Source organism: Chenopodium album, chromosome 22 (assembly GCF_948465745.1).
Source record: "Chenopodium album chromosome 22, dcCheAlbu1.1, whole genome shotgun sequence".
Classification (NCBI taxonomy): Eukaryota; Viridiplantae; Streptophyta; class Magnoliopsida; order Caryophyllales; family Amaranthaceae; genus Chenopodium; species Chenopodium album.
Window position 1 is genome coordinate 21,496,373 of NC_137855.1, and position 22,584 is coordinate 21,518,956.

Consider the following 22,584-nt stretch of genomic DNA (forward strand, 5'->3'; position numbering starts at 1 on the left):
TATTGTTTGCTCTAATGGAGACGTTGGCTAAGAGCTTTCTGACCACCTTCATTCCATTTAGAACTGATGGTGCATTTTAAATAATTCAATGAACCTTTCATGTGATTTACTTTTTCTTTTTTTCTTCAATGTGGACATAATGGGCCGGTCTTTAAATTTTCTGACTCAAAATATTTTGTATTTTTCATGAACCTCATTAAGAACCACTTACATAAGCTAACTTCTAACTACCAATAGCCTCTGCGTCCTTGCTCACTAATTATGTGTGGGAGCGTTCTGCATCCTAAATTTCAGCGCTGCAAATTTTTTTTAGAGGCCCAGAAACTGGTAAGGATTTTCAAACAAACATCAACTTGACAGATGGGACTTTTCTAGCTTTAATAGTGCCAGAATCACTTGCTGATACAATGTTTCTAAAGATTCTTGATATACATGTTCTAATTTTTCATCTGTAAAGTAAAAAAGTAATAAAGAAGAAATGAATCGTGAATTGTAAGAGCTACTTGCAGAAGTCAATACATCAGACTCATTTCTCTCTATCTGCTCTATTACTCCGTCGTTAAGCTCTTACTCCGTCATTCTTTTTGCCTCATTCACTAGCTTCTCTAGATCCTCTGGCAGCCTTCCTCAGTTAAAACAAAGGTGTCTTTTTTTGCTTGTGTATCCTTGTGTGTGTATATGTTTAAAAATAAATTCTTACCACTTGTTACTGACTTTGATTCCAGTTCTATGCTACATAGTTGCTTACCAGCACTTCTTGTTATTTCTGCAGAGGGTATTTTGATATTGGTGAAGATGATATGAAGAGTATTAGATACAAAAATGCATCTCTGACAGATGCTGAAATAAATTTTTCCAAAACTGAAAATGAGCAAGTAGGAATAACTAATGGTGACAATTTGGTTCGGAGCAGCTCCCTACCGCAATTTGTTAATGCTGGACAGAAAAAGGTTCTTAGTGGTCCTCTCTTCTATGAAAATGTGAGCTCATCAAGGAAGATGATCACTGATCGGGATAGGTAATTCTATCTTGCCCTTCTTTCTCTCTCTCTCTCTCTCTCTCTCTCTCTCTCTTTATTTTTTTTTTTTAAATTTTGTTTATTTTTTCTTTAGCTTTTTTTCTGGCTTTGCATTGCCAAATTCTTTATTTATTATACCATAAATATTGATACCATAAGAAAAGTTCTCTATCTAAACAGACTGTAAGTTGAGAGAGAAAGAAATGGTGTTTTATTTTTTTGTTTTGTAATATCTTCTTTTGTTTGTGTGTGTGAATGATAGAATTAACTTATTTCATTTTTTTTTTGTGGTGGTGGGGAAGTAGATTGTGGCATGTGGTAAAATAAAGGAACAATTATACCATGTTTAAATAACAACAGTAAAGGGTAAGGGAGGGGAAGGAAAAAGAGGAAAAGAAAGGGAGGGAGAAGGTGAACTTCCATTTTCCTTCCAAATCTCTCCAACAGTGGAGGGATTTGATTTATATTAAAAGGGGAAGGAAAATGGATCCTTTCAATTCCCTCCTTTAGGTATCCGAGCAAAGGATAATGCATCTTTCCTTTTCTCCTCTTCCTTTCCCTCCATTTCTCTATCCAAACATAGTGTTAAGAATAATTAAAATTGTATTTCGGTAGTATCCAGAATTTGATATGCCAGGGTAGATAAGGAGTTTTTGGAAGGAATGCAATTGGTAAAGTGGGTTTTTTCGAAAGTTGTGGTATAATAGGAATTCTTATTATGATTAATTTGAATTTCTATCACAGGGACAACATGCAACCAAGGCATCCCGCTGATAGAAATTACAGCGGCCCAATCTCATATCGTCAAAGGAGAGATACAAATAACAATACATTAGGTTTCTTATTTGCCAAATCTGATGCATCAGAATTTTTAATTTTTTTTTTTTTTTTTTAATCTTTCTTTTCTTTGTGAAACAAGTCTCTCTTCTCTTTTTTCTTCCTTGTTATTGTAGTGGAGGATTCTTCAGAAGGGGCTGTTGTTAAGCGCAAAGGTCGTTTTCAAGTTACTTCAGCTGATGTCAGCCAGAAGGTGTACCTTCTTTTTTGTATTTTTTTCTGTTTTTCTAGTAACTTTTTTTAATCCTTTGTATGAACTTATGTTAAAGCACCCAAGGTCAGGACTGAAGTTGGATTGGAATTTTTATGTATTACTTTTCTTATTCTGCAAACACATTTGGAGTTCACGTAGATATACTAGATAGCTATGTTACTCAGACACAAGTCCACAAGTGTGAGATCAGGTTCATATCCACGTAAATGACACGTCAAGGTTAGAAATTTTAAAAATAGGGTCATCGTCCTAAATTTGGATAAGAATTTGGGGACTTTGCATAAGTAAAACATATTCCTGTAATGTCATTTAGCATGAATTCTATTGTTGAATTACATAAAACACACTTTTTAGGCTGACTTGATTGTTAAAATGCTTATTGGAAGCCTATTTCTTGCACTTATTTTTCTCTTCCTTTTAATTCTACCTTTTCTTCTATGGTTATGTGGTTCAAATATTGTCTAAGTAAGGATTGAAGTGTAGGGTAAGGATAAACTTGCAACATTGTCAAGCAAGCATTTGAATATAATGTCTTTGTATGCAAGAGATAATCCTAGGCCTGAGGTCCGTTTTACTTATGCTAGGAGGAGCCAGGAATAACAGTGCTTCTGATGTGTGAAGCTGAGCTGGACAAAGTTAGTTATGCTGTAGGGCAGAAGAGTAATTCAGATTATAGTTTGTTATTTTGATTCCCTGTGTTAGCTGTAATAATTGAGTTTGTTAGGCTAATTTTGATTATAAATATGGCTAAGGGATTGGGGGGAAGTATCTAGAAAAATATTGTTAAGTTGTTTGGGAGAGAGCCTTCCTCTCGAAAGAGGACATTTGTGTTGTATTCTTTTCTGGAATTGCAATACAAAATATCTGGGTAGCTAATATCTTCTTTGATTGCTTGAATCATACTCTGTTTTTATACAAAATTCTAGCAAATTTGGTATCACAGCAGTAACGTTTCTTGCTGGAGAAGACAATGGCTCGCCTTAATCATGGTTAGCGTTTGGACTTGCTGGAACAGGAAATTGCAGGGGTGCCCTCGCGCGTTGCTCGTGAAATTTCCACAGCCATGGCGGCTTTTGAATCGAAGAAAATCCGATCGGAGGTGCGCGCCACCATGACCAATGCACCGAATTCTGGGGAACCTCTCAGGTATCACTGGGAAAACCTATTCTCTTCGCAACCTCGTGGGATCAAGGAGATGGAGGTTTTCAGGCGGGTCAATCTAATTGGAAGTTGAGGAAACATGACTTACCAATTTTTGATGGTGTAAATCCTGATGGGTGGATTCCCAGAGCTGAACGTTTTTTCCATTTCTACCGATTGACGGAGGAGGATCAGCTGGAGGCGGCGATCGTCGCTTTGGATGGCGATGCTCTGCTTTGGTACCAATGAGAGAACCGGAGGCACACCGTGTCAAGCTGGGACACCTTGAAGAAACTCCTCCTCCGCCGCTTCAGATCCACCGCCACGGGGTCACTTCATGAGCAGTGGCTCGCACATCAGCAAACCGGCTCAGTGGCTGAGTATTGTCGCCGTTTCATCGAGTTGCTTGCTCCCATTGATGGAGTTCCAGAAGAGATTGCTAAAGGGCAATATATCAATGGACTTAAGGAGGAGATCCGGGTAGAAGTTGGATCCAAAGCCCACCCACGTTGGATCTAACCATGGATCTCTCCATGCGGATCGAAGAGAAATTAAAATTAAGCCCAAAACCCAGAGCCCAAAACCCGACCTCAAAGACGTGGAGAACCTAATACCCAAACACACGAACCAACCTAAACACATCACCCACCACGAACCAAAACACTAGCCTAAACACGAACCCACATCCCATCGCCACCATCCAACCCTATCCCAACCGCAACCCCACCCCGCCGGTTGACTGAGAAGGAGCTCCAGCATAAGCGGGAACAAGGACTTTGTTTGTGCTGCGATGGCAAGTGGGATCTGAACCACCGCTGCCCACGCCGCGGTTTGAGTGTGCTATTGACGGTGGAGGACGACGACGACGAGGACTCCGGTGAGTTTTCTATGGCCGAAACTCTTCTTGATGAGTATATAACACCACCTCTTCTCTCGGAACCACCGTCGAGTTCTGAAACGCATGTCACCTTGAGTTCAGTGATGGGGTTAACCAGCCCGAAAACCTTGAGGGTGGCCGGAACTGTTAATGGTTGCTCCGTGGTGGTGATGATTGACCCCAGAGCAACGCATAATTTCATATCCTCTACCGCCGCGACGCACTTGCAGATTAAACCGATTTATGCCAAGAATTTTGGGGTAACTTTGGGTACAGGGGAGTCTATTGAGGGTGAAGGAGAGTGTAAAGGTGTTGTGCTGGAACCAACACTCTTGTCATAAAAAATTTAGGCCCATAGCTTGCTGTAACACCATCTATAAAGTAATTTCTAAAAATGCCTGATGCAAGTTCTTCTTTTCTGAATCAGATAGATTCGGCGAATCGCATCCCCGCGCAACGACACCGCTCTTTACCAACTTGACGATCCTATTTGGTCAAATACCTAGCGAAGATGCAGCTTGGGTTGACGTATAGTGCGGCTTAGGGGGTGACAATAGTGGAGGATTTTCTCGTGTTGCCTATGGGGAACTCCGACATTATTTTGGGAATTCAGTGGTTGGAAACATTAGGAAACACCACCACTTATTGGAAAACTCAGACTCTTAAGTTCCAATTAGGTGGTAATATAGTGACCTTACAGCTTGGAAGAACGGGGATTTCACTAAAGGCCATGCTCAAGAATTTACAGAAAGAAGGGCAGGGGTTTTTACTTGAGTTCAATCGAATGGAACGTGTGGAGGATGATAATGAACCTTCACTACCAGCAGTGTTTCAGCCCTTGGTGAAGGAGTTCCAGCAAGTGTTCAATATGCCTCAAGGGTTACCCCCACAACGACAAATTGAACATGTTGTTCTCCGCAGTGGTGCTGACCCCATCAGCGTTAGACCCTATAGATACCCTCAATCACAGAAGATGAAATTGAAAAATTGGTGTCTGATATGCTGATTGCTGTAATTATTCAATCTTCAACAAGTGCTTATTCAAGTCCTGTGCTTTTGGTGAAAAAAAAGACGGATCCTGGAGGTTTTGTGTTGATTACAGAGCTCTGAATAAGGAGACAATACCAGATAAATTTCCAATTCCTGTAATCGATGAATTATTGGGAGGAGCGGCCATTTACAAAACTTGACCTGAAATCTGGTTATCACCATATACGAGTGAAGGCAGAAGACATGCATAATACTGCCTTCCGCACGCATGATGGCCATTACGAGTTTTTGGTTATGCCCTTTGGGCTTACCAACGCTCCAGCTACGTTCCAGTCACTTATGAACGAAGTATTCAGGCCGTTCCTTCGCAAATTTGTCCTCGTTTTCTTCGATGACATGTTAGTGTACAACCCTTGTGAAGAATCCCACTTGGACCATCTTAGACAAGTGCTGGAAACCTTGGCCACACATCAACTGTATGCTAACTACAAGAAGTGTGAGATTGGCAAAACACGGGTGGCATATCTTGGGCATGTAATTTCTGCAGCAGGGGTTGAGGTGGATGCCACCAAAATTCAAGCTATGGTGGATTGGCCTCCTCCCTCGAATCTGAGAGCTTAGGGGTTTTCTTGGTCTCACAGGCTATTATCGGAAATTTATCCAAGGTTATGCCCTTATAGCTCGGCCTCTCACTGACCAACTTTGCAAGGATAGTTTCGGGTGGACAGAAGAAGCTACTACAGCCTTCAACTCTCTCAAGGAAGCTATGGTCAACGCACCTATCCTTGCTGCCTAGGCTGACCATCCGATAGATTATTTCAGCAAGATTATAGGTGTACGTAGCTGGAACAAGCCCATATATGAAAAGGAGTTGATGGCGATTGTCCTTGCCATTGAAAAGTGGAGGCATTACTTGCTTGGTCGCCACTTTGTGGTGAGGACTGACCAAAGGAGCCTCAAATTTCTTCTGGAACAAAGAGAAGTGGGTCAGGAAATGGGTTAGCAAACTCTTGGGCTACTCATTTGAAATTCACTATAAGCCGGGCCCTACAAATAAATCGGCAGATGCTTTGTCTCGTCAATTTTCACCAAGAGGTGGAGTGCTTGACTTTGGTGACTTCGTGTGGCCTTCGATGGGAATATGTGCAATCTTTTATTAAAAAAGATGTGGCCCTACAGAGATTAATCTCTCAAATTCAGGTTGGAGAGTCGGTTCCCAAATGGTTTTCTTTGGATAATGGGGTCTTGAAATATAAGGGCAGGTTGGTGATCCCTAAGCATTGTGAACTTACCAGCAAATTGCTTCGAGAGTACCATGATTCAGTAGTTAGGGGACACGCGGGTGACTTAAAGACTTACCAGAGACTTGCTAGGGAGTGGTTTTGGTTTGGTATGAGGAAGGATGTCCGAGTTTATGTGCAACATTGTCATGTGTGTCAGCAGAACAAAACCTCAACGCTCACTCCCTTGGGTCTCCTTCAACCTTTGCCTATTCCGGAGAGAGTGTGGGAGGATATATCCATGGATTTCGTTGAAGGTCTTCCCAAGTCGTTGGGGTGGGACACCATGCTAGTCGTGGTGGATAGGTTGACTAAGTACGGGCACTTTATTCCACTCAAGCATCCCTTCACTCCTCAGAGCGTGGCTGAAACCTTTGTCAAGGAGGTGGTCAAACTTCATGGCATTCCTAGCTCTATTGTCTCGGATAGGGACAAAGTTTTCTTGAGTATTTTTTGGAAGGAAATCTTTCGATTGCAAGGCACTCAGCTATTGCGCAGCACGGCTTATCACCCGGAGACAGACGGGCAAACTGAAGTGGTTAATAAGGGTGTGGAAGCCTATCTGAGGTGCTTTGTCAATGGCAAGCCCCACAGTTGGGCAAAGTGGCTTTCGTGGGCAGAATTTTGGTACAACACGTCCTTTCACACCGCCACCAATTGCTCTCCTTTCAAGGCACTCTATGGACGTGATCCACCTCACTTGGTTAGGTTCTCTGTTGGGAGTACCTCTGTTTCTTCTGTTGAAGAGCAGCTGCAAGAGAGAGATGCCATGCTTGATGAACTCAAGTACCACCTGGTACAAGCTCAGGTTTATATGAGGTTTCATGAGAATAAGGGAAGAAGGGAGGGCTCTTTTCTTGTTGGGGACTTGGTCTATTTAAAGCTTCAGCCTTATAGACAGAAGTCCTTGGTGCGCAGGTCGAATGACAAGCTATCTCCCAGGTGGTTCAGCGTATTGGGAGTGTGGCTTACAAGTTACAGCTGCCTTCTCATGCCAAGATACATCCTGTCTTTCACATTTCTCAGAAGAGGGCCCTTGGACCACATCAAACTCCATCCTAGCTTCCTGCTCACTTGTCCAGCTGACATGACCTTGGAGGTAGAACCTGAGGCTGTGCTAGGGGTGAGAAATTCTCAGACTGCCATGGAAGTGCTTATACATTGGAAGGGCCTGCAAGAATTCGAAGTTACTTGGGAATTCTTTGATGAAGTTAATTTAAGGTTCCCTTCCTTCCACCTTGAGGACAAGGTGAATCTTTGGGTGGGAGGTATTGCAAGAGATAATCCTAGGCTTGAGGTCCGTTTTACTTATGCTAGGAGGAGAGCCAGGAATAACAGTGCTTCTGATGTGTGAAGCTGAGCAGGACAAAGTTAGTTATGCTGGAGGGCAGAAGAGTAATTCAGATTATAGTTTGTTATATTGATTCCCTGTGTTAGCTGTAATAATTGAGTTTGTTAGGCTAATTTTGATTATAAATATGGTTAAGGGATTTGGGGGAAGTATCTAGAAAAATATTGTTGAGTTGTTTGGGAGAGAGCCTTCCTCTCGAAAGAGGGCATTTGTGTTGTATTCTTTTCTGGAATTGCAATGCAAAATATCTGGGTAGCTAATTATCTTCTTTGATTGCTTGAATCATACTCTGTTTTCATACAAAATTCTAGCATTGTATCAATATAACATGCACATTATCAGAGCGAGAACTTTGGGTCATCACTGTATGAAATCTTTAGTTGATAATGCTCCATTCGTTTTTGTTCAACTCACTTTCCATTTTAATGTGTTCTTATTTGTTCTACTCTGCTTTATTCTATTTTAGGCTTGTTCCTTTTACCATCATACCCTTTTTACCTCAGTAAATTCACCTTTCAACTCACTGCCTCTTACTTTATTCTTCTTATCCTTATAGCCACCCACCTTTCTAAGATTCTATCTCTTGTTTTATTCTACCTAGTATGTACTCACCTTTTTAAATATTATCTTAAATGTTGTATGTATAGCAATTGAGTAGAATATAGAAGAATAGAGGGAGTGATTTTTCATTGAGATGCTAACACTTATTGTTTAAAGTTGCTCCTTTGTTTGTGTATCATCATTATTCTAAAGAGTTGAGCTTAGAGCAAGTTTAGCCCCAAGTCTTAAGACTTGGATATGACATCATTTTTGGTGGTCCCCACTGAAAATGATGTCATCAAATTCTTGTTAAGACTCACTAAGATTTGTCTAAATTTATCACTTTAGCCCTAAGACTCACTAAGACTCAAATATATGACATTTTTTTTTTATTCTCTTTATACTATATAAATAACAATATTAATGAACAAAGCTAAATAATACTAATGTATATTAATTTAGAGTCATGCTTGGAGATGATTGGGGTTGAGATGAAACATTGAAAAAGTTGGCTAAATTTTGAACAGGGGAAATTTCATAATTCTGATTTTGGTTTTGTTGAGAAACTAGATTTTGAAATTGAGAATTTTGCATCAAATTCATTAAGGAATTCAAGTCAAAGTTTTGGCTAGGTTCCGCCATGTATGAACTGTAGTGCTTGATGTAGAAATGGTGGCTTTGGGTGTGCTGTAAAAGTGGTGGAGGTGGAAAATGTGAAAATTGGTTTTGGATGAAAATTAAAAAAATAGCCGTTGAATTCAACTAACTGTTCCAATGAGTAATTATATGTAGGAAAATGTAAAAAAAAAAAAGATTAAAAAAAAAAGGTGGGTCCCACTCACGTCTTAAGGTGAGTCTTGAAATTTCAAGACTCAACTTGAGACTTGGCTAAGATTTTAGAAGAAAAATGGGGAAAATCTTAGACATAGGTCTTAAGACCCAAAATGATGATGTCACCCCAAGTCTTAAGACTTGGGGCTAAACTTGCTCTTAGTAAGTTATATTGTAGGGCATGAGTTTATAACATTGCCTTTTAAATCTCTTCAGGGCCAGATTTGCCTAAGCTCTGGGAGCACAGCTGGGCTCACGCCTCCATACCTTTCTGCTAGTACAATCCTTCCAACCTTGCAGTATGTTTTACAGCAGAACAATTTGCAAAGGGTTCGTATATATTAATTTTGAAAAGGTAGCATTTAGGTAGGAGGTATTTGTTATGGTTATAATATGTATTTTTTCTTTGCAGGATGAATTAATCAAATTAATTAAGCATGTGGAGCTAGGTAATACTGTTCTTTGCTGCTTAATGTGAACTCCTTTTTTGTTTCCATTGTTTTTAGTGGACCTCACAATTTTCTCTTGTTATGCAGGCAACATCTGTGAGTCTGCTGACGCAACGAGTAATGGCATTTCACAGGTACCATTGTACAAAGCACTAACTGTAAAATTATCTGTGTATAGTATCTACTATACTGATAATTATTCTGATAATTATTCCACTTGATTGTCTAAAGAAGGGGGAAGAACTGGTAACAAATAAAATGCAATTTTTTTTTTTTTAATTTTATTTCTCTAAATTTTTCTTTATTTTCACTTTGTTGTAGGCTCACTTTCACTAAGTTAGCTTCTAGGACGTAGTTGGAATTTAGATAATAATCATGTTAAGAAGTCCTATGAAGTATCTAATCCACCTAAGCATGTTGAAATTTGGCAACTTGCTGTTAAGAACTAGCATAACTAGACTAAAAGTTAAAGGTAAAGTTGTGAGGATTTATAATTTGAAATTACAAACTATAAAAATATAAATATTAGATACTCAAGCTTTTGAGAGTCTTGATTCTCTTATAATCACTAATGAAAATGCACTATAATATTCATCCTCCCATTTTTCTCCTCGCTGATCTCCTCTTTATATAGCACTATTCTTTCTAACGTACTTGCTTTTTTTTCTCTTCAAACTAATTCTAATCAGTAAAACTGTATGCATTGCTTACGATTGCCCTCCAATAAGCATGGCTATTATTACATTACCATCCTCCTAAACTTTCATTTTATCCTTAAGTTGGTTCTTAACCACCTTCATCTAAGCGTTGATAACATTGTTCATCATTCCAGTAGTTGAATGGCAGTGGAGTGGTAAGTCTGTTGGTAGATGAAGACTGTTACTCTGACACCTTCCTTGGCCATGGGTGTCGCCTGTCGACTCGATACGACCCTTGATACGACTCTGGGAAAGTGTAGACTCGGGATCAGAAAAGTGTCTGAAATATGCAATGAACGCACCACCTCCACCCACCATCATCGGCCATACCCCCTAGTCAGGGCGGCAGCAGGACAAACATCTTTGCCATTGTGCTATTGTGGTAGAGTAAGAAAAGGACAAGAATAGTACTAATAGTAATTAAGGCATTGTTGCCAACCTTTGTAGTGTAGTGGTAGTATAAATAGAAGTGGTCTAGAGTAGAGAAGGGTATCCAGATTATTATTGTATTGACATTAGAGAGTCATGGCCTAAAGCCATGTTCGTTTTACGCAAGCTTTAAGCTAATACAATCACAACCTTCCTTCTTCTATCTTTATCTTGAGTGTACACTCTAGTCCGTTGCAGTTGGTATCAGAGCAGACGCCACTGACGGTGACCTCGGAGAGGGTGGCCGCACTGGAGGAGCGGGTGGAAGGGATTCTCGAAAAAATCGGAGATGGAAAAAACTCTATCCACCACGTTTTGATGCAGAGTCAAGCAGAGGAGGCTCGCTAAATCCGTGACGCAATCGACGACGTGAGACAGAAACTCGAGGCCGGGTTGATGGATTCCGGGAGGAACAAAACCAACAGAACACGGTGATGCAAGGAACCAAGTTCTTTGAGGAATTCAAAGCGATGATGGCGGCGCTACTGAACAAAGGAAAACCGGAGGAATTCAAACGGTACAACCGGGGTGGATGAAGAAGTAGAACAACCGTTTGGAGGATGGAATTTCAACGAACTACCAATCGTTACTGGGAACTCGATGCCGGAGTTGGGTTTAGGAATTTCAACAGGAGGGTCGTTCTTAGAGGAGAACAATTTTTTCAGTTTTATAAGCTGTCGGAGACCGAGAAGTTACAAGCGGCCATGGTAGCGATGGAGGGGGATGCCCTGCGTTGGTACCAATGGGAAAACCGGCGCCGTCCCGTGATTAGGTTGGAAGACCTTTGAAACGAATGTAGAACCAATTCCGGCCGGTGAATGCAGGGAGCCTACACGAGTAGTGGTTAGCGGTGGAGCAGACAACCATCGTTGTGGAGTACCGGAGAAGCTTCATTATGAAAGCGTCGCCCTTGCCTGATATCCCGGAGAGCTTGATGAAGGGGTAGTTCATTAATGGCCTCAAGGAGGAGATTAAAGTGGAGATACGGATGCTGAACCCTTTAACCCTTGAAGACGCCATGGATTTGGCTATTCGGGTCAAAGAACGGAATCGGGTAAGCCAAGTTAGGAAAACGGGGGGAGTTTTCTCTAAATTGGGTCCATATTCCTATTTTAATAGGAGCCCCGCCACAACCTTGCTTTGAGTTGGGCCGGGCTAGTAAACATCCTACACTAATCTAACCCTTACACCCACCAGAAGTAACCTAACAAACAACCAAACACAAGTCCACTACCCGCAAAACAACCAAACATGAACCCACTCACCTCAAACGAAATTTCAAACTCGCACCAACCCTAGTTTGACTCTATTCAACGGTGAAGTTAGGCATTTAATTGATAGAGAAATACAAGACAGGAGAGCGAAGGGGCTGTGTTTTCGCTGCGACGACCGTTAGAAGGGACCCACACATGTGTGCACCGCCGCGTCCTGCTAGTGGAAGAGGACGATGAAGATGGTGAGGGGGAATTTGTGGCAATGGAAACACCAACGCACTAGGAGGAATCAATCCGGCCACCATATCCATGTGTTCGATTGTGGGGTTAACTAACCTAAAGACAATGTGCAAGGAATCGATTCTAAGGGAAGGGCATATTAGTCTTAGCCTTAGGAATAAGTTAGAGTTAGTTATGAGACTTTTTCTATAAATAGGCCTCATTAGGTGGAATAATGATCATCTATAAAAATTATTGTTAAGCTTGGCTTAGTTTTGGAGAGCTCCTTTCCTCTCGAATGAATGGTGTATTGATTGAATTCTGTTAATCTTCAATACAATCTATCCTCCTTCTTCCTCTGTATTTTGTTGTTAGTTTCTGAGTATTCTTACACAAGTGAGGTTGTTCGGAAAAATTAAGGGGGAACGGTGGTGGTGATGATTGATCCCGGCGCTACCCACAAATTTATTTCACTAGGGGCGGTAACTAAGTTGGGAATTCCGGTGATCGAAGGTTGTATTTTTGGAGTTTCATTGGCAATGGAGAGACTATTATAGGACAAGGGCAGTGTGTTGGAGTTCCTTTACATATTAGTGAAGAGTTAGTAATTACAGAGGAATTTTTACCATTACAACTTGGTACTTCCGATGTAATCCTTGGTGTTCAGTGGCTCGAGAAACTTGGACCCGTGCTTACAAATTGGAAGTTCCAGGAAATGAAATTTTCGATTGGGGGGGGGGGGGAAGGAAGTGTTTATTAGAGGAGACCCAAGTCTAGCTAGGACTGGCATTACTTTGAAGGCATTGATCAAAACCATGTGTAAGCAGAAAGGGGGATTGTTGTTAGAATTAAGCAAGCTCGAGAAAGAAGGGGAAAGGCTTTCCGAGAGTGTGCTGCCTGTCTTTGGAGGAATTTAAGGCGGTGTTCGAAGAGCCTAAGGGACTACCTCTTACAAGAGGGCACGAACATGCCATAGTGCTCAAGGAGTGGAGTAACCCCGTTAGTGTACGGCCTTATAGTTATCCTCAATTTCAAAAGGATGAAGTCGAAAGGGAAATGCTAATGGCCGGCATTATACGACCCTCTACGAGTCTATTTTCGAGCCCGGTGCTACTCGTGAAGAAGGATGGGTCGTGGCATTTTTGTGTGGACTATAGGGCCTTGAACAAGGAGACCGTCCCCGACAAATACCCTATTCCGGTGATAGATGAGCTCTTGGATGAGCTAAATGGGGCTCAAATATTTTCAAAACTTGATCTCAAGGCCGGATATCACTAAATCCGGGTTCGGCCGGAGGATATCCACAAAACCGCATTTCGTACACACGAGGGCCATTACGAATTTCTAGTATTGCCTTTCGGGTTGACGAATGCCCCGACTACTTTCCAATCTCTCATGAACGAGGTGTTTTGTCCTTTTTTACGCAAGTTTGTACTAGTGTTTTTCGACGACATCCTCGTATATAGTGCAAGCAAGGAGGAACATGTATTGCATTTGAAAGTGTTCCTAGCTACATTGAAGAATCACACGTTGTTTGCTAACTTAAAAAAATGTGAGTTTGGCAAGGAGGTGATAGCCTACTTGGGTCATATCATATCCAAGGGTGGAGTATCAGTACTAAGAGAAAATTAAGGCCATGACAAGCTGGTAGGCCCATTTCATTGGCCTACTTCATTAAAGAGCTGAGAGGATTCCTAGGCCTTACTGGGTATTATCGCAAATTTATTTGCCAATACACTCACATAGCACAGCCATTAACCGATCAACTCCACAAAGATAATTTTGGGTGGTCGGAGAAGGCCGAGTAGGCGTTCATTAAATTGAAGGAGAACCTGACCATGTCGGATTTTTCAAGACCATTCGTGGTGGAATCGGATGCATCCGGCTATGGCTTAGGGGCCATCTTGATGCAAGGAGGAAGGTCGGTAGTGTTTTTCAGCAAGGCTCTCGGCCTGGAGGAAGGAGCAAATCAATCCATGAGAAGTCACTTATGGCCGTCTGTTTGGCCGTCCAAAAGTGGAAGCACTACCTCCTAGGGCGGCGGTTTATAGTGCGCAGTGACCAACATAGCTTAAAATACACAACGAAGCAGCGCAAGGTCGGAATGGAGTACCAACGGTGGGTAAGGAAGCTAGTCGGGTTTGATTTCGAACTACAATAGTGTCTAATCGGGTGGCTGATACGTTATCAAGAAGAGTAGAGGGAGTTGAAATTCAGGAATTAGGGGCTATTTTGGCGATACAGTGGTTAATTGGGATAATCTTGAAAAAGAAATAGAAGTGGACACCACGATACAGAAATTGAGGGAGGAGGCTGCGAAGGGAGAAGCGATTTCAGGTTACACATTGGAGGAAAATCAGCTATTGTACAAGGGGCGTTTGGTAATTCCCAGGAATTCGAGTGTGAAGGCCGCCTTATTTCAAGCATGCCATGACTCCCCGGAGGGAGGCCACGGACACTAAAACATACTTGGGCGGGGGAATGGTTTTGGGCGGTAATGTGACGTGATGTGAGTGACTATGTTAGAAATTGCGTGGTGTGCCAACGTAATAAGCATTCTCAACAATCGCCGGCGGGACTCTTGCAACCGCTGCCGGTGCCGGAGAGGATTTGGGAGGAAATCACAATGGATTTCATAGAAGAAATGTCTAAATCAAAAGGGGTGGATACTATTTTAGTGGTGGTGGATCGTCTCTCGAAGTATGCTCATTTTATTGGGTTGAAACACCCCTTCCCGATGCATAGTGTGGCTGAAATTTTTGTGAAGGAGGTCATGAGGTCACATAGAGTGCCTAGTAGCATTATCACTGATCGTGATCGAATTTTTGTAAGTAACTTTTGGAGAGAGCTATTCCATTTGCAGGGAACTCAGCTTGGTCGGAGCACTTCCTACCACCCCCAAACTGACGGCCTATCGGAGGTGGTAAACAAGCGGTTGGAGACATACTTGAGGTGTTTCGCAGGGGATCAGTCGAAGTCTTGGGCTTCATGGCTGTCGTGGGCCGAGTATTCGTACAACACGGCCACACACTCTTCAACCGAAACCACGCCTTTCAAGACGGTGTACGACAGGGACCTACCAGAATTAATAAGAGTGGGGTTGGGGCAAACCGCGGTGGACACTGTAGAAGAGCTACTCCAAGAGCGAGATATGATGTTGGACCAGTTGAAGTTAAACTTATTGAGGGCTCAGCAAGTGATGAAGGCAAATTCAGATTCAAAGAGGAGGGATGTAGAGTTTCAGGTGGGGGAACGCGTATTTCTCAAGCTCCAACCTTACCGACAACGTTCATTGGCCAAAAGGCCCTACGAGAGATTAGCTGCTCGATATCATGGCCCATTTGTGGTGATTAAACGAGTGGGAAAGGTTGCATATAGGCTGCTACTACCTGAGTAGTGCAAGATACACCTTGTAATTCATGTTTCCCAGCTCAAGGCAGCACGTGAGAATGCCCCAAGCTCTCCTAATATCCCATCTCAGATCACCCCTATGTTAGAGCTAGTGGTGGAGCCCGAAGCGGTGCTAGATTGTAGGCCTAAGTTGGGAAACAAGGAAGGATTGGACGTGCTAATCAAGTGGCAGAACCTCCCTGACTTCGAGGCTATGTGGGAAGATGCAATGGCGATCAAGACTCGCTTTCCTGTTTTCCACCTTGAGGGTAAGGTGGGTCTTTTGGGGGCGGGTTTTGCAATGAACGCACCACCTCCACCCACCATCATCACTTAAAGCAGGCGTCAGAGGAAACAACAGCAGCAGCAGACCGACAACAACAACAACAAGCAGTGCCCACACCCCCAAGTCAGGCAGCAGCAGGACAAGCATCTTTGCCATTGTGCTATTGTGGTAGAGTAAGAAAAGGACAAGAATAGTACTAGTAGTAATTAAGGCATTGTTGCCAACCTTTGTAGTGTAGTGGTAGTATAAATAGAAGTGATCTAGGGTAGAGAAGGGTATCAAAATTATTATTGTATTGACATTGGAGAGTCATGGCCTAAAGCCATAATCGTTTTACGCAAGCTTTAAGCTAATACAATCACAACCTTCCGTCTATTTCTATCTTTATCTTGAGTGTACACGCTAGTCCGTTGCAAAATAGGTGTCGATTTTAGAAAGAGGGGGTTAAGTTTGAACTTTGCATGCATCTAAATTAATGGAGGAGAGAGAAGATAGAAAGAGAAGATTACATGATAAAGAATTAGAAAGGGAAAGTGGGAGAAGGTGGGGCAGTGTGGTCATATGGTTGTTCTTTAAAATATTATACTTATGTCCTCACAAATTCTTTTGACTTTTGGAGCCACCTTTACTTTTATACTTTTCCTTAGTACCATGTGATTATTATGTTTGTTAATTGTTATTTACTTTTATTTTTTTATGGCTTATGTACTAGAGTACTTGTATGACACTATTTACTACTTTTATTAGTTTTATGATTTTTATCTATTTTTTATTTTTAAGTGTCGATTTAATTTTTTGGACACTTTATACCGCAGCCGTATCCTAAATATTAGTCAAGACACTCCTTGACCTTATCGAAGTGTCGACCAGAATTTAGTCGGATACAACACTTAAAGAAGAGTCCGAGTAACATTGGATGAAGGTATGGAAAGGTTATGTTGCATTGGCTGGGTAGACTGAACAAGGGATGGGTATTTGGATCTTGAAAGGCAGGTTAGTTAGACATAGGTTGTCTCATTAAGGATAGACCCACATGCATCCCTTTTACCAATTTTCCTTAGTAACATTTAGGATTTTCCACAAGGCCACGTAACAATTAGGGAGGCTTCTCCGATACTCCATCCTTTGTCCCCACCATTATAACCTTTAGTGCATATCACTATGACCACTTCCAAAGCAACCTCCACCCAGTGGCGATGTTCAATAATTCGACAAACTCAAGAAAAAAAAAATGATCACAAACTGTTTCAAGAAGGCCTGAGGTCTAAGCACACCTCTCATTTAAAGTAGACCTTACCTACTCCAAGGTTTATTTTTGTTAAATCCATTTTTTTCCTCACAACATTTAGCCATTATCATGAAGTTTTAGGTTTTTTCAATAAAGAAAGTCGCAAAGCATTGTGTTTGGGGATTGTTGGTAGGACAAAGCAAGTACAAAATATAGAATTTAATCAACTTTTATTACAAAACTTTTTGAAACAAATAATAATTCAAATACTGTTTGTATACTATAATCATAATTTACAATAGTATGGACATATGATGTATTCTTGTTTCAGTTTTAAATTAATATGTTCATCTTTTCCTACTGATTAAGGAATTAGGTAGGAGAGGAGTTGGTTATGACATCTATGTAACAGTAGTTGTAAGATGAATCAAGAATGTGGAAAATTTTCTTACATTGTCAATAAGTAGTGTCTTCTGGCTGTTCACAGCTGGGTCATGACAACCTTTTGTTGGAAAAATAGGGTTCTATTTATTTTTAAACATAATTATTCAGTTATTGTCTAACACTAAGATACTTTATGTTGTTCTTGTCAGACATTGCCGGTCTCTACTACAGAGGGTGAACTTTTGTCTCAAGTTATGCAATTACAACAAAGGTATGTTATTTTACCTCCGTTTTTTTAGTTGACATATTTTGACTTTAGCACTATTCATACATTTTCTTTTGACCAAAATTTGTGATTTATACGTGATGATAAATATGGTTAGGTTAAATCTTGTTAGATTCGTCTTGATATATATGTTCAAAATTTTGAACTTTTTATAAATTTAAAATATCGGTAATTAAATTTGTTAATGGTTCAATTTGTGCATTGACAAACCTGACTAAAGAAACGTGTCAACTAGACTTATGTTGAAAACTAAAAACAACTAATCTCAAGCGTTCATTATTAATACAAAAGATCTGACAGTTTATAAATTGAAAGATCTTTCCAACTTTCCATTATATCTATTCAATTGTTTAAAAGGTCACTATATACTCCCTCCGTTTTAAAATACTTGATCCATTTCTCCATGCACGAAGTATTAGGAGAAATTGTAGAAAGTAATAAAATATGGAGGTAATGAGATACTTGGAAGAATAAAAAATTGTAAAAAGTAAGAGTAGTGGACAATATTGAAGGAGAGAGAATATGAAAATAATAAAATATGATTTTGTTGGGTCCACTATTTGAGATAAATGAATTAAATATTGTAAATGTTTTCCAAATAAGGAAATAGAGCAAGTATTTAAAAACGGCCGAAAATGGAAAGTGGAGCAAGTATTAAAAAATGGAAAGAGTAAAAAATAGGTAACTTTATCATTAAATTTGACAACATTTACTTAGAGGTTACTAAATACAAAAGTAATGTAACTATAATACTATGTCAATTTTTACAACTTTTACATAAAATTCACTGTATACAAAATAAGGTGACTACTAATTTTTACAACATTTACGTAAAGGTTGCATATATAATTGATGACTATATACAATAGAGGTCATTCTTTTTAGAAAAAGGTAACTTTATCAATTTAAGTAGATCACTACATGTTAAAAATTATTACTATATGTAATGTAAGCCTATGTAATATTCTAACTTACATCCCGTGACTATACTGTGCTCGACAAATTGAGCTAATAGGCTTGCAACACGCCAAAAACAAATTTATACCTCATAAATTATTTAAATTAATAGAGAACAATGGTACAAATTTTTTCAATGAAAATTGATTTTTTTTTTTTTTTTTTTTTAATATTTTTTATTTATTTTTTTTTATTTTTTATAATTTGTTATTAATTGTTTTTACCAATCAAAACTTTTTGTTGTTAAAAACTTGTTTTCACTAGTCATTTTTTTAAGCTAATTTACTGATTGTATCCAATGCAATTACTAAATTACACTTGTTTTTACTTATCGAAGCTATATTATACTAATTAAAGCTAGATTTTACTCAAAAATATGTGATGTGTAACAAACAAAAGTCTTTAACTAAAATAAAAATCAAAGACAAGTGTCATGCATTCAAAACTAGAATTTTAGTGTGTAGTGACATCTGTTCACTTAGACCAACTAAATTAATAAACAATCAACTAATCAATTGTAAAATTCTAAAGAACTTATAATTTCCTATAAACACAAACTTAAACAATCAATTAATCAGCAACAAAATTGTAAATAACGTAATATTTAGATTAACACATAGAAGAATTGCAAAAATAATTAATAGATCACTTACACAAATTTCGTAATTTTGATAAACTTAAATTAAGTACCAATTAAAAAAAAAAAATTTATATAAACTGCATTTTTTTTTATGGATTAACCCAAAGTAGAATGATTAATTGGTTGCAATACTTTGTGAAATGTATAATCTAAAAGTAGGACAAAGCAAAAACAATCTTTTATCAACTACGAAACTCCAATAAAAATCTTATTACAAACCCTAAAATCAAATGAAAATTACTTGTACTACCTCCTAGAACTAAGTATATGATGTACCTCCTAGAACAAACTTTAATCCTAATCAAATTACTTGACTTCCTCCTAGAACTAAGTATATGATGTGCAATAATGTAGACCAACTCCTTGATCTTTCTAATCTTCAACAGCTCCTTGAATTGATTATTAGCCAAGAAAGTTTAAGCAAAAGCTAAACAAAGTAATTGAATAAATCTGAATTTTGTGTGCATGAACCCATGTTACAAGAGTATTTATAGCTAATAATAAACCTATTAGGACTAGGACAAGCCTCTAGCCTTTAGGTGCAAACATAGTTTGACTTGGTCTTTATTTCCTAAACCAAATCCTAATAAATTAAGGAAACATGACCAACTAAAATGACAGAAATTAAAACATAACTAATTATTTCAAATGAAAGGTAAAAAACTTGCTAGCAAAACTTCTAGTTATAGAATAAACTAGCTATAAAACTTACAAACAAAACTTCTGACACCGTGTAGGTGTGTCTTAAAATACCTACTTCACCTTCCTAGAATGTATGCAATTATTCCCTCTAAGCACCAAAATGATACATTTTGTTTATATATTACTCCTACATTTAATGCAAATCAAATTGAATAAAATTCAAAATCCGGAACTATAGATCAATCCATAAATCAAATAGAAAAAAAAACCAATCAATAAATCTCAAAGTTATTCAAAATATGTTAAAACAATTTCAAGAATTGTAGCCCCATCGAAGGCACAATTGAGATCTAAAGTAACGTTGGATTGAAACTGATAGAAAGAAATTGAAAAGATTGTAGATTGTGAGTTTTGTTAACATTGCTTTTGTAATGGGAGGTTTGCGTAGGTCTTATTGACAGCAATGTTAGACACATTGTTTATATATTATACTCCCTCCGTCCCCTATTGATGGTCACTTTTGCCATTTTTGGTGACTCAAAATGTTGTCACATTTGCTTTTTTCAAGTACCATTTATATTATTTTTTTACCAAAATTCTATAACATTTGTAAAAATATTTGTGCAAATTTAACTTTCCCATGTAAATTTTACTTTCTCATGTACTTTAATTACTTTCTCTCTCTACTTTTTTGCATACCCAATGTAAATTTACTTTTTCAATGCACTTTCTTTATTTCTCTTTAATTCCCGTGATTTTTTAGCAAAAGTGACCATCAATAGGGGACGGAGGGAGTATGATTCGTTTTTACTGTAAATCTATTTTTGGTAAATTTATTATCACCCGTTGTGCACCCTTTACCCCACAATATTATTACCTTTGCCCTCACTCTCTTTTACTTTATCCACCTTTTTTCTTACACCCACACATGTGCTCCAAATTTCTTAGAAATAAGAGTCTAGTAATCGAACTTTAGTTATGTGACAGAATTGTAATTGTTCTAACTTCTTTTGGTTACATGACAGAATTGGGAGCCTGGTAGATGAGCTGCAAAGACAAAAATTAAAGAATGCTCAGGTAAGTTGGGTTCTTAAGTTTCATTTTTGAAGCTGGTAATAGAGAGATTAAAGTCAAACAATTTTGTACATGTTCGTTTTATTTTTTATTTTTATTTTTAGTTTGGAGTATAATCAAACATTCAACACCGCTTTATTCAAAATTTCACCCTGCTGAGTCACATAATTTAACTCACAACTATGATTCTTGTGTCATGTTGCCACAAGTGATTATCCAAACTGTTAACATTCAAAGGGAAAGCTATTTTTCAGTGTAGCAAGCAGAGGCTTCTACTTCTTAATCTTCTGAACTAAAGCATGGATGATTACCATTGTCTTTCATTTCTGTTTTTCCTACCTACTATGGATGCTTTCAACTGGTAGAATGCAGAATCTAATGCTGATCTCTGTTTCTGTTTTATATACTAGATTTTTATCTAAGTATATGTTTCTTCTTTCTTTTTTACTTTTTAATTTATGTAGTCTTACTTCCTATGGCTAGTAATGAGTAAGATGCGATGCACTAAGAATGTCTACGATGTTTAATAGGAAAGTGGACGCAGGGTGGTGTCAATTGGCTGGGTAATGGTTTACCGTGTAACTGGAGACATTTTCACATAAAACAATTGTCATAGATGTCTTTATTTTTTGCAGTTGGAGCGGCAATTGGATTATTTTTACAAGAAAGCTGAAAAGACAAAAGATTGATCGCTGATTACCAAAAGTGCCTCCTTATGTAGATGGTGTTAATGATGGCGGCAAAATGTAATCAGCTTTGCCTATGACACAGTTTGTCTCCTTGTGAGGATGGGGATGGTGTTGAACTGGTGGCGGTAATATATTTTGATAACCAGCTTCTCTATACGGGGACATGCATAGCTTCCATATTTGCTGCATGTTGCAAGCTCTAAGGGTTGCATTGTTCATTTTTTTTGTATTGTGTAGAACATGGTACTTCTGTAAAATGTAAGTCTATTTTCTTCTTAATGCAATATTATATTTAGTATTAGGGAAAGTATCTCGCTCGGTCTTGCCATGATAAAAGAAATTGAAACATCTGCTATTTAAATTTTAAAATATATTGTATAAAAAAACAAAAGGATGAGGTTTGTTTGAACAATTGTTAACTTTGCACTTTTGCTTAATTTGCTTCCTATTTCTTATGCCCTACCAAGCATCACGAAGCCCACACCAACTGGCCTACCCTGCAGTACGATTTTATGTGACAAAACCCTCTGATTTTCCTCTCTTTACCCTACACCCTAATGGTTGTAAAGATATGTAAAATGCTGTGATATAAAATATTTCTATTGATAAACATTTTTTAGGCAATTCTTAATTGATATCGATTTAAATTAAAACTAGGAGATACAAAATAATTTGGACCATATGATATAGTAATTTGGCAAAGGAAAATCTGTCGTAAACTTAATTTTAAATGTGGGTTTTTTGTGATAGGAAAAATGTATTTTAATAATCCCAACTATGGGTGATTTACTTCTAATAATTTCAACTAAGGTTTATTTTTGCATAATCCCAAGGACTCCTAATTATGCTATGCGTTTGCCTCCAATGGTCCTGATGACTGGAAACCTGCTAAATGAGTTTTTTTTTTTCACATATGATTTT

The 22,584-nt window shown here is 38.8% G+C and overlaps 1 protein-coding gene across 1 annotated transcript in view; it reads left to right on the forward strand.

Moving 5' to 3' along the window:
- The window catches only part of LOC145604542 (uncharacterized), a 37,999-nt gene extending 15,924 nt beyond the window's left edge, over positions 1 to 22,075 (forward strand). Inside the window, exons 14-22 of the mRNA XM_081660429.1 lie at positions 773 to 1,018; positions 1,763 to 1,854; positions 1,972 to 2,048; positions 9,295 to 9,408; positions 9,491 to 9,527; positions 9,615 to 9,661; positions 17,585 to 17,646; positions 20,926 to 20,977; positions 21,610 to 22,075. Of these exons, the coding sequence (XP_081516555.1) occupies positions 773 to 1,018; positions 1,763 to 1,854; positions 1,972 to 2,048; positions 9,295 to 9,408; positions 9,491 to 9,527; positions 9,615 to 9,661; positions 17,585 to 17,646; positions 20,926 to 20,977; positions 21,610 to 21,663 (781 nt within the window). The 3' untranslated portion in view covers positions 21,664 to 22,075. The remainder of the gene's footprint in view (positions 1 to 772; positions 1,019 to 1,762; positions 1,855 to 1,971; positions 2,049 to 9,294; positions 9,409 to 9,490; positions 9,528 to 9,614; positions 9,662 to 17,584; positions 17,647 to 20,925; positions 20,978 to 21,609) is intronic.
- The last annotated feature ends 509 nt before the right edge of the window (positions 22,076 to 22,584 follow it).